At 30.3% G+C, this 12,766-nt stretch overlaps 1 protein-coding gene across 3 annotated transcripts in view; it reads right to left on the bottom strand.

Annotated features, from left to right (window-relative positions):
• Positions 1-12,766, bottom strand: part of Nrx-IV (neurexin-4) — a 37,009-nt gene that overhangs the window by 12,149 nt on the left and 12,094 nt on the right. Inside the window, exons 1-2 of one of the 3 annotated variants that reach the window (XM_065503016.1) lie at positions 853-988; positions 335-531 (exon numbers count right to left, since the gene is read on the bottom strand). In XM_065503016.1, coding sequence (XP_065359088.1) covers positions 335-439 — 105 coding nt within the window. In that variant the 5' untranslated portion in view covers positions 440-531; positions 853-988. Of the gene's footprint in view, positions 1-334; positions 532-852; positions 1,050-12,766 lie in introns of those variants that run through there. The other 2 variants (XM_065503014.1, XM_065503013.1) reach the window with 2 other exon arrangements.

Consider the following 12,766-nt stretch of genomic DNA (forward strand, 5'->3'; position numbering starts at 1 on the left):
ACATACATACATACATACATACATACATACATACATACATACATACATACATACATACATACATACATACATACATACATACATACATACATACATACATACATACATACATACATACATACATACATACATACATACATACATACACACATACAAACATCCATTTTTATATATATAGAAGATAGATTATTAAAAAATTTCCTGGGAATAAAAAGGTTCGGGAAATTAGAAACCTTAGGACAAATACAAAAATTTGAATTTTAAAAAGAACGTGGACAAAACCCAAACATAACAAAAGAAAACAAAAAAATCATTGTAACATAATAATAATTACCTGTGGCTCACTAGATGGATTAACATAGGAACGCCAATATTCACCATCATCTGAATATTGTACAATATATTCAGTAACATATTCATTAGTTAATGGCCGTCCCATAGTGGCTATTTTACGTGTAGTGCTTTTATAGCCCAAATCAATAGTTAAGAAGTGATTGTAAGTATTTTCAACGGGAGTCCATGCCGAATTACCTTAATGTTTTTAGTACACAATTAGTTTATTAAAAAAAAGTTAGTTAAATATTAAGATATGAAAGAAGGTTAGTTATATTAAATGGAATAATGAATTTGAAAATAAAAAATAAAAATATAACATTCCAACAACTAGAAGCATAATTACACTAAATAAAAAATCAAAGTGCTTTAACAAAAAAAATTTTAAATTATTTACATATTAGTTAGGTTAAGTCCGTTTTATTAGTAACAATTAGTTTGTTTGTTTTTAGAATCCCTTATCCTTGTTTTGTTTCAATAGTTTTCTTAATTTGTTATAGTTTTTGTTGCCGTTTTTACCTTTATATTGCCGCCCGGTTCTTTATAATCGGCAAATTCTAAATCTGTTATACCATAACTGATGGCGTACTCGGTAACAAATTCATTGCTGTGCGGTCTTCCCTGCAGAGCAATGTGTGTAACATTTTTAACATTGCCCAAATCGATTATTAAACGTTGATCAAAATCCGAGTGTTTAGCAGACCACGATGTACCAGCTTTTAGGTTTAAGTGTTTGGGGTTTCAATTAAAAAAGAAAAAATTATAAATTATGAAATAAAAAATCAAAAAATATAAATAATAAATTAAAAGTAAATTAGATAAAATGGGCTATTGAGGGCTGAGTTGTATTACGGTTCTTTAAATCCTGAAGAATTTATATATAAATTGATCTTAATTTCATTGCCCATGGCAAAACTATCGAATCTTATATAAAATTCACCAAATAAATTAAAAAAATTTTTAGGTAAACACAATTTCAAAAAAAATTGTATTTGTTTTGCAATATATTTTTTTTTAATTAAAACAAAATTTTTTTTGTTGCGGTGAAAAAAATTTGAGGTAAAATTTTTTGCCCCGATTTTGACCCATTGTAGGCCCGACTTACTTTGATCTTTTATACACTGTTGCAAAGGTCTTTGAAATATCTATTGTTGGATATCCATATTGTCTTAGTATTAGGTCAAAAATCTAGGTTGTCCAGGTTTTTTCCTTATATCTCAGCCGATTGTCTCGATTTTAAATAACACCCGAGCCGGGAGAATTCAAAGCACTCAACTGTTGTGGTCTTGCATATTTGCAATGTTTTAAATTAGTTCAAGAGTAGTAAATAACAGTACATATATTTTGCTGTACCATTTTTAAAAACTTATTGCATTTGCAAGGTTTACAAGGGTACTTTAATACTATAGTAAGAAGAAGCATTAATTGTAGGAATGTTGAAGAAATAAAAAATAAGACAAATATTTTCCTTAGTTGTCAAAAAAATGTATTCTTAAATTTTCTAGTCCTCATTATATAACTGCTTAAATAAACACTCAACTGTTGAGGTCTTGCATATTTGCAAGCCCGGTCTGCAGAGTTTTAAGTTAATTCAAGTGTAGTCGATTATAAATTCATATATTTTGCTGTTCTGGTACAGCGACTCTAGGTTTTTTTGGTAAACTTGTTACATGTGCATTCCGAAAGGTATCAATTGGATCTTCAAAGCAGTTGTTAAACCCATCTTCTTCTATGAAGTATTGGTGTGGTGGCAGGCCTTGCCAAGGCCTGCGCCGACTAAATTTCACGGCGGCGGCGGCTGACTCCAAAAAAGGTCGGCGGCGGCGGCTAGCCGGCTGTCAGCCGACTAAAGAATAACTACTAAAATTCTAAATAATTAAAAATTTGAAATTTGAAAAAAGTGAAATTCTGAAAATTTTATGAAATTACTAAGGAACTTTTATCAAAAACGCCGGCTATTTTCAAGCCGACTTAAGTCGAAAAAAATACGGCGGCGGCGGCTTTGAAAATTTATCGGCGGCTCGGCTCAGCCGGCTTACAGCCGTTCGGCGCAGGTCTCTGGGCCTTGGATAATGCTACTCACCGAAAGTCCGTTGAACGAGTTCTAAGAACTCTCGCGATACTGATTACAGGCGCTATAAGGTCTACTTCCTCTAAGGCACTTTTTACTATTCTCAACTGGTTACCAGTGGATTTGATGGTGATACAAATGGCTCTCAACTCTGCTGCGAGACTAAATGCTGGTTGTTCGTGGACTGGTACCCTTGGACTCTCTAAGGTACTGAATTACTATGGACACATTCATGGTAATTTGTTTTATTTTTATTTGTATCAAATTTATAATTACAAAATTTTCTTAAAAATAAACCCGCTAAGCCATTTGGCTTGACTACTGCATCGCAAAACCTTTTTTCGATAGGCATTTCCATATTATGATCCCGAACAGGGATTTATGGCAGCGCGGACTCTTCCCCCTGCTGATGTCATACGGATATACACTGATGGCTCTAATAGGGGAAATAGTGTCGGTGGAAGTTTCTATATTGAAAACTTTGGGATAAAATACTACTTTAGGCTACCTAACTTCTGTACTGCTCTTCAGGCGGAAATTACTACCATTAAACGTACATCCAACTGGCTGAGGTATTATCGAATATCTGGTGATATATGTATATTTACTGACAGCAAGGCTGCCGTTAACGGATTAGCGGGTATCTTCACGACATCTAGGTTAACCGATGAATGCCGGGTATGCCTAAATGAGATAGCGAGACATTCTAGGATAACGCTTATATGGGTCCTTGGACACGATGGAAATCAGTGTAATTGTATGGCAGATGATTTAGCCAAAAGGGGTGCGATGATGAGTGAGGAAGCGATCGACCCCTTTTCTGGTATTTCCCTTGTTAAAAGCAAGATGACTGTTCAGCAGAAACTATATGAGACTGCACAAAACAGGTGGACTAATGAACCTTCCTGTGCCCGTATATGATGCCAGCAGTACGAATCAACTTATAGAATACCCTCGTGAGAAAATATGGCTAATTGTCTCCTTTATTACAGGACACTGTTTAATAGGGACATATGCTAGAAGATTGGGCCTACGGTACAATGATTACTGTAGAAGCTGCCATAATGAAGAAGAGGAAGAGACTGTGTATCACCTTTTCTGCCAATGTCCGGCTCTTACAAACCTCAGGGAACGCATCCTCGGATTTCCATTCCTATCATGCTTGGACGAGCTATCAAGGATGAATCTTAGACGAATCTACTCCTTCATCCGGGAATCTGACTGATTTAATTTGGAGGCAATTTAAGTATTGTAAATACCCTGCTACCTACCCCTTGGGTATCACAATGGGATCAGATTTGAATGGACCCAAGTGAGCTGTTTGAGGAGCAGCAGCCCATGGAAACTAACCTACATTTGCAAGATTTGCAAGGATAATTTTATTACGAAGATTTTTTACGTCAAAACAAAAATAGCTTGTGGTCTTGCATATTTGCAAGGCAGATTGGTAATGTTTTAACTTCTGTTAAATTCATATATTTTACTGTGCTGGTATTGTAAACTATCCATTTTGATATACTTTCAAAATTTACTATAAATACTGAACTCCGCTATAGTTTCAAATATCTTGTTGAGATTTTTTTGCAAAGTATAGAATTTTTTGATAAACTTGCAAGGTTTACAAGGCTAGTTTACTATCATTAGTTAATTCCGCGAAATGTTTATATATTTTGAAAGACATAGTATAGTATTTTTGATAAATTTGCAATATTTGCCATCATTGCAATGTTAGTTTACAATGAAGAGTGCGTCGCGCTAACTTTTCATATATTTTGAAAGATGTTATCTTGTAAACTGTAGTATTTTTGCTAAATCTGCTACTTACAGTAACTACTTCTTTTATGTGTATTTTCATCTGTATAATTACTATATCTACACATACCTATATAAACTTGCAAACCAGCAAAAGTCAACACCAATTATTATTCCAAAATCTTTGCGTTTACAAACTAAAATGTGTTTGCATTGTCTTCTAACAATCTAGTCTCTGCCCATCAATTATATTGCCCTGCCCATAAAGATGACAATTCATGTCAATTTAAAACTCGAAACAAAACATTAATCTGTTACGCTCAAAAATATGCATGACTTAATGGACATTACACACGCCAACTCATGACAGTTGTTAAAACAAAACAAAGGACAATGGATACAGACAGGATAGAAGAATAATGGAAAACAAGACAATTTTAAATTTAACGACCCCTAAATAGACAATAAACTAACTTCAACACTTTTAGCTAATTTTATAAGATAAACGTGACTTTACAGAAACTCTTGGTAATTGAAAATTAAATGTATATAAATTAAAATTGTAACTATAACTATGAACTATTTAAAAAAGGACAGAATGTGTTTAAAATGGTTGTTGGGTGGTTGGCATTTGTACAAATTTATTATGCAATTTAAAGCTAAAATGCAATAGAGTGGGTCAAGGTTTTTTGTTTAATTACTATAAGGGGGAAAATGTTTACATATTGTAAGGAAACAACAACATGAAATCAATGAAAACTGTTTATAATTTAAAAATATAGGGTGTTTTCTAAAAATTATAAAAAAAAAATATCTTAATACTAGTTCATATTCAATGACAAGTCTTAAAACTACTCTGAATCAAGCGGTATTTCATAAACACTGTTAAAACATTATAGAATTGGAGTTCTTGCGATGCGCGGTTAGCGTTTACGCCATTGACAGTTTCGTATTAGATTGAAGAAACAGGTTGTATTTTATCTTCAATCTAGTATGAAATTGTTGATGGCATAAAACGCCTATGACAACCGCGATAAGGGCGATTAATTCTTTGTGTGTACCAGTTACATTTTTAATTAGCTTATAATCCCAAAGACTGGGGATACGTTTGTAAAAGTACTAATATGTATTGCATTGCTGTTGCTAAAAAAATTTTAGCGTTCGAAAAGCATTTTTCCATCATTGCTTTATGTTAAACTTTAGTTTTATCCAAGTAGTTGGCAGTGATTCTGTTTCCATTATAACCTCTTACTTTTTGAACTTATTTTTTAGCTAACCTAACGATTAACAAAAATTTTAGACAAACTTTCAGTATTCCAAACTATTTTGACACTTAAAGCTCAACAAAAAATAATTCCACAAGCAACATCATCAAACTCCATTGAAAATAATGTCTCTAAAGAACAAATTACATTGCAAGCGAACCAAAAACAAATAAAAATCCTAACAAATCCCTTTAATTTGCTTTTGCAAACTTAACAACCCACTCAAGAGGCAACGAACCAATCAACCATTTAAAACATCAACCCCCTTGTTAAACATCTGCACATGAAAATAGTTGTTCAACACAAAATAAAGCAAAATAAAATATAAATTAGGAGTACAACAATAATAAACACAATCAGTTGGAAACTACTCTAGGGGTACTTTAAACCATAATAGTGCAGTACAATTAAAAATACAAAACGATAAAAATAATAATAAAAATTGCATTCCAAGTAGTATTCCACACTGCAATGAATTGAATTGACGAACAACAATAATCCCATAAAAGAAAATGTGTAAAAGTAAATTTACTTTACAACAAACAAATAACAAACGTTTTGTTTTACAGTTTTTGTTGTTATCGGTAAATGGGGTGCTGGGCAAATACTATAGGTACACATCACTCTAATGATTGCTATAGCTGAAATATGAGAACTTGTAGTAAAGTAAACCTCAACAAAAGGGGTGTGAAATAAAAGTGGCCACAAACTAAATTTCAGACAAAAAAAATGCAGTGTTTTTTAGGTAAAAAAAAACTATTATGCTTTAAAATCTGTAATTTTGTTCCAAATTGTTTTAAATATATGTACGTTAAAGTTAACAGCAATGAGGAAAAGGTTATGCGCTGCTTTTTGAATGATGAAATAAATATGAAAAAAGATTTTTTGAGTAGTTCCTTCAATCCTAAGCATTTTGTTATAACAAGTAAGAGAGCTACATATATTCCTCTGTGCCGAATCTTATATACCATTCACCAAATTATACTTTAAAATACAAATTTTAAATATTTTTAGGAAAACAAAATTTTTATTTTTTTTTTAATTTTTTAGTTAAAAAAATTGTATCAAAATTTTTTTTTACAAAATTAATTTTTTAATTTTTTTTTCAAAATTTATTTTTTATTTATTAGTGAAAAAATTTTGTGATAAAAAAAATGTTTTGATGAAAAAAAATTCGGATTAAAAAATATTTTTCCCAATTTTGACCCATTGTAGGTCCGACTTACTATGGCGTTATAAAGGTCCATACGTCGTTGCTAAAGTCTTTGAAATAAATATCATTAGATATCCACATTGTCTATATTAATGGCTTAGTAATCGAGATATAAATCGAAAATAGGTAAAAACAAGTAAGAGTGCTATATTCGGCTGTACCGAATCTTATATACCCTTCACCAAATTATACTTCAAAATAAAAATTTTAAATATTTTTAGGTAAACAAAATTAATTTTTTTCCAAAGTTGTTTTTTCATTTTTTTGGAAAAAAAAATTATCTAATTGTTATTTTAAATTTTTTTTTTTTAAATTTAAAAATTTTTTTTTTAAATTTAAAAATTTTTTTTTTTTGGTGAAAAAAAAAAATTCGGGTTCAAAATTTTTTTATCCGATTTTGACCCATTGTAGGTCCAACTTACTATGGTCTTATATACGTCGTTGCAAATGTCTTCGAAATATCTATCATTAGATATCCATATTGTCTATGACTTAGTAATCCAGATATAGGTACAAAATAGGTCAAAAGTTGTCCTGGTTTTTCTCTCAGCCATTTGTGGACCGATTTTGCTGATTTTAAATAGCAAACTTCTCGAAAGCATGTCTGAAGATTTGGATCCCGAAGATATCTGGGGTCTTCAGAAAATTGATTTCAACAGACAGACAGACGGTGACAGAATGGTGTATATTTGTTATCGAATACTGAACTCGAAGTTGTGTTATGAAAAAAAGTAAAATATTTTAAGTACGTATCCCAGTCTGAAATATTCTCATCAACATATGATCTAATATATTCGTTAAAAACTCGGTGATTACGTTCTGCTGTTCCCAAAGTCTGGTGGTGATAAGCTGTTGAAAAATTTATTTTGATATTCAAAAGTTTACAAAGTTCACAAAACACCTCATTCTTAAACTCTGTACCTAAATCTGACATAATACAACTCATTCTTCCATAAACCAAAATAAAATTCTCAAAAATTGCTTGTGCGACTGTTGTTGCACTTTTATCAGGCAAAGATATTGTAACTAGATACTTCGTGAAATCACAAATTAATGTTAACGCATATTTATTACCAAATTTTGATGTAGGCAGTGGACCAATGGTGTCCAACACAACAACATCAAAAGGTTTAACAGGAGTTGGAGTCAAAACAAGTTCCTCTTTAGTTCCAGTTTTAACTTTATTTAAATTACAATCTTTACAATTTTTAACAAATGAAGCGATATCCCTAGTCATTTGCTTCCAATAATATTTCGTTCTTAATTTGGCATACAACCTTTTACGCCCACAATGTCCACCTAAAATCGGATCGTTATGATAAATCTCCATTAGCTGTTTTTTCCTATCCTCATCAAATATAGTCTCAATTGGGTCTACTAGTATAATTTCTAACGTTTTTAATATTTTATTACCATGGCTCTTTAAATCCTGAATAGTGAATACAGTAAAAAATGTATCGTTCTTTACCCATTCCAAAGTATAAATGTTATTATTGTTGGCTTCTTCCTGTAGCCTCAAAAGCATATCATCGAAATTCAATGTTTCGTTAACAATATCAACATTTATAAGAAATTTCAATTTAAATTTATTATAAACTTTCAATTTAATCGCATTTATCTTTTCATTAATATAATATATTTCCGACTTTATCTTTGAAACTTTCTTATTAAAATCATGGGAATATTTATCATAAATTTGTAATTTTAACTTTCCAACACACTCTAATGGCTCTTTGTTTTTGTCGTTTTGCTTAGACATTGCTCGAGTTGTCACAGCAAAAATGTTCTCAGTACTCGTATTGTTTTTCAATTCGTCAATTGAAATGCGAGATAAGGCATCCGCACCGACATTGTCCTTGCCTTTAATGTGTTCGATTGAAAAATTATATTCGGATAATTTTAGTCTTATTTTAGTCAATTTAGAAGATGGATCTTTCATGTTAAATAGGTATACCAAAGGTCTATGATCTGTTCTAACGACAAACTCTGTACCATAAACATATGGTCGAAATTGATTTATGGCAAAATATATAGCAAGCAGTTCTTGTTCGATAATTGGTTTCTTTTGTTCAGAATGACTAAATGCTTTAGAGGCGTAGTATATTGGTAAATCAAATCCATTAAAATTTTGGCTTAGGATTGCTCCACAACCAATTTTTGAAGCATCCACTGTAATAAGAAATTGCTTTGTAAAATCTGGATATTGAAGAATTTTTGGAGAAATTAATTGTTCTTTAATTTTTTCGAAAGATTGTTGACAGTTTTCATCCCACACAAAATTTACTTTTTTCCTTGTTATATAGTTAAGTGGTGCTGCAAGAGAAGCAAAATTAGGTATAAATCTCCTGTAATAGTTAGCAAAAGCAATGAAACGTTTAACAGCATCTTTATTCGTAGGTACTGTGTACTTTCTAACAGCAGATATTTTAGTGTCATCTGGCAACAATCCATTTGAGGTACATTTATGACCCAAAAATGTAACTTCTGGCCTAAAAAAATTACATTTATAGGGATTAATTTTCAAATTAAATTTTCTTAAGGTATCAAAAACACTGGTTAAATTTTTTAAGTGATGTTGTTTGCTACATCCGATTACAATTATGTCATCTATATATAAAAAAGCTTTGTTTGGTTCCAGACCTGAAAATGCTATTGACATCATACGAGAGAATGAATTTGGAGCTACATTTAGACCAAAAGGTAAGACTTTCCAACGATACGATCCCTGATCAGTACTAAACGAAGTCAAGTCTCTTGACTCGGGGTGAAGAGGTATTTGATGGAAACCAGAGAACAAGTCCATTGTGGAAAAATACTTAGCTCGACCAAGATTATCAAGTATATCGTCTATTCTCGGCAGTGGAAACTTATCAGCAACCAATTTTCTATTAATAGCCCTAAAATCAACACACATACGATAGGATTTGCTATCATCTGGACTTTTCTTTGGAACTAAAATTAAGGGACTATTGTAATTGGAAGTGCTGGGTTCAATTAAATCATTATCAAGTAACTGTTGTACTTGCCTTTTTATTTCGGCTCTATGTGCGTATGGCAGTCGATAATTTTTTACATAAACTGGAGACTTATCATTAACCCTTAACTTCTGCTCATAAAAGTTATTTATAGTCATCTTATCATTCTTCAACGTAAATATATCAGCATATTTTTCACATAATGACATTAAATCGTCCTTAACATAATGTGGAATTTTATCATTTAAAATCATTTTAAGGTTATTGATACGATCATCGCAAGAAATATTTTCATTGATAGAGTAAATATAAAATTGAGAAAGTTTTTCAAATTTAACATTATAATTTTGCATAAATTTAATCTCATCAGTTGTGTTTAAAATACGTAATACAGGGTTTTTCGTGTTTACCATACACTTACTAATGAAAACACCATCACAGATTTCCTGAGAATCAATAAAAACTGGCTCTGTCACATCGTCAATGTAAACTATTCTAAAGACTTCACTTCTTGGTGGCAGGAAATAAGAATTTTTGCTAATTCCATGGTAAATTGGAATAATTATTTTTTCACCAAATACATAAAAAGAAACTGTCATTGTATTATAGTCAATGTTGCACTTATTCGTCTTTAGAAAATCCTTACCTAATATACCATCTGATGGGATATTAAAGTTGTCAGACACGATGTGAAAAGTTTGCGGTATTGAATAATTCGAAATAAGTAATTCAGTATTTATTGTACCTAATGACTTTACTGTATTTGCTGTTATGCCGACAATATTGATGTTATTTCGATCATTTATTGGAAAATTTTTATTTATGCTAGACATTTTTAAAATTGAAATGTCTGCTTGAGAGTCAACTAGAAAAGAGTTAGTTTTAAATGGTGATGCAGAGCAATTTAAATGTATAAAATCTGAATAGTTTAAATTTAGACTATATACAGATTTAAAGATATTTTCATTAGTTAAATTTGATTGTTCTCCTCCCTCAGCATTTCCTGCTGAGGGACTTCGGCGTTTAAAGTTCTAACTGAAGTACCTTGGCCATAGGAATTGTTCTGATTATTACCCGAATTATTATGTCGACCACGATTAGTGTATCCACCACGATTGTGTCTACCTCTATTGTTGAATTTACCATGAATATTGTTATTACGTCCTCTATAGCCACTATATTCATTATGACCTCTATTGTTATTGTTAGATCTGTAAAAATTATGATAACCTCCATTGGAGTTTCTTGAATTATTCATATTACTGTTATTAAAATTTGAACCATTTCTTCTATAATTCATTGCTAGCACTTGACTCTCTTTTGCCGTATTTGATTCTTCCACAATTAATTTTGCCACTACATCCTTAGGTTCGGAAAAAACTATAGATGCCAAAATTGCCTTTACCATGTCAGACTTGGCATTACTTCTACAAATGTTCACAGTTTGTTCTATAGCCATTTCATGGGCCTTTACTTTAGTAATACCTTCAATTACTAGTGAACGCTGTAAAGCATCTGCCAGTTCCTCAACATTTTTAGCAAAATCTACATAATTATTGTTTCTAACATTTAATGATGCAATCCTACCAGCTACTACCTTTGAGCTGTCTGGTTTTATCTTACTCCTAAGGGAATCCTTAATCTCTTCTATGCTCAATATATTTTCAGGTAAAACTTCCCTAGCTTTTCCATCTAATTTGGATTTTATGAAAGAAATGAGGCATATGTTCAAATTTGGTGCTGTTAGTTCCTCAATCAAACTAATTTTATCAAGAAAAGAATTAAGAGTTAGAGGGTTTCCGTCATAATTTTCACGAATGATGTTTGAACACATCGAAATAAATTTTGTCTTTTCGTCTATCGAAGCCATTTCCAAACTATTTGAAACATAAACTGTACCAATTTTCATTTCTTTATCTGTCCCCGTACTTGAATATAATTGCTCTTTTTCATAACTTTCCTCTTTATCATCAACAAACTCTGTTTCGGAGCCACTATCTGTCAAAACTTCCTTACATACGAGTTCAAATAAATCGATACCAAATGGAACTTTAATTTTACATTCGAGTTTGCAAAAACATCTCAATAATAATTCCCTACAGTGCAATAGTTTGTTATGAATTATTGGTTTTAAACTGTTAGATAATTGATCATTATAAGCATTTGTGTAAGATAAAATATTGTTATATGACTCTGTAATTAAATTTATATATTCATCAACTTTACTTTTATTACTTGAAATAGGACGCTTTTGAAGAATTCTTCTTTTAATTTTATAAAAATTAGAAATTAATTCATTGAATTTTGTAATTTCAAAATCATTTGTAGACATTTACTAAGTTAATATTTCAAATATTTATAATTAATTATACGATTTTCTGATTCAAATATTTGAATTTTTGATTTTTATTTACAATTATTTCCATTTTTCATTTTTAATTTCCCATATAAATCAATTTTTATACTTTTTATGTTTTGTTTTTATACATATGTATATTTTCTTTTTTTTTTGTTTATTAAAAAAAATTACAAAATTTAGCACTTATTTTATTAATTAATATTAAATAATATTAAATTAATATTAAAGAACAAAATTCTTAGTTATTAAATAAATCTAAAAAAATAGTTCTTAACACTATGTAGGCATAATTTTAGATAGAATGTGAAAATTTTGATTTTTAATAATTTTTTTTCATAATTTTAAGCAAAATATATTTTGATATAGTATAATGTTTTTATAATATATTTTTAGAAAAAGTATGTTTTTTTTTTTTTTTGATTTTTCTTATTATTTATATTCAATCATACGTAGAATATTATTTTATAAATAATTAAGAATAATTAATAAAATTTATAATTAATATAAGAACAATAATTTTATAATATAATATAGTAAGTAAATAGGTATTAATGTTCAGCTTATACATGTTCTATCATACACCACAAACTACAATAATTTTTTTTTTGATGAACTACAAAATAAGCTTTGCTGCTAATACGATGCTACTGCTGTAGATATATGATGAAACGGTGACGCTGTTGTAGCTGCTGCCTCCAAAAACACATTTTTTTTGTAGTTTTACTCTCCTTCTCTTTCTTGTCTTTTTTTTCAAATTTTGATATTTTATTTCGTTTCTTTGTAATGCAGTTTTCTTTT

This window comes from Calliphora vicina, chromosome 3, assembly GCF_958450345.1.
Source record: "Calliphora vicina chromosome 3, idCalVici1.1, whole genome shotgun sequence".
Classification (NCBI taxonomy): Eukaryota; Metazoa; Arthropoda; class Insecta; order Diptera; family Calliphoridae; genus Calliphora; species Calliphora vicina.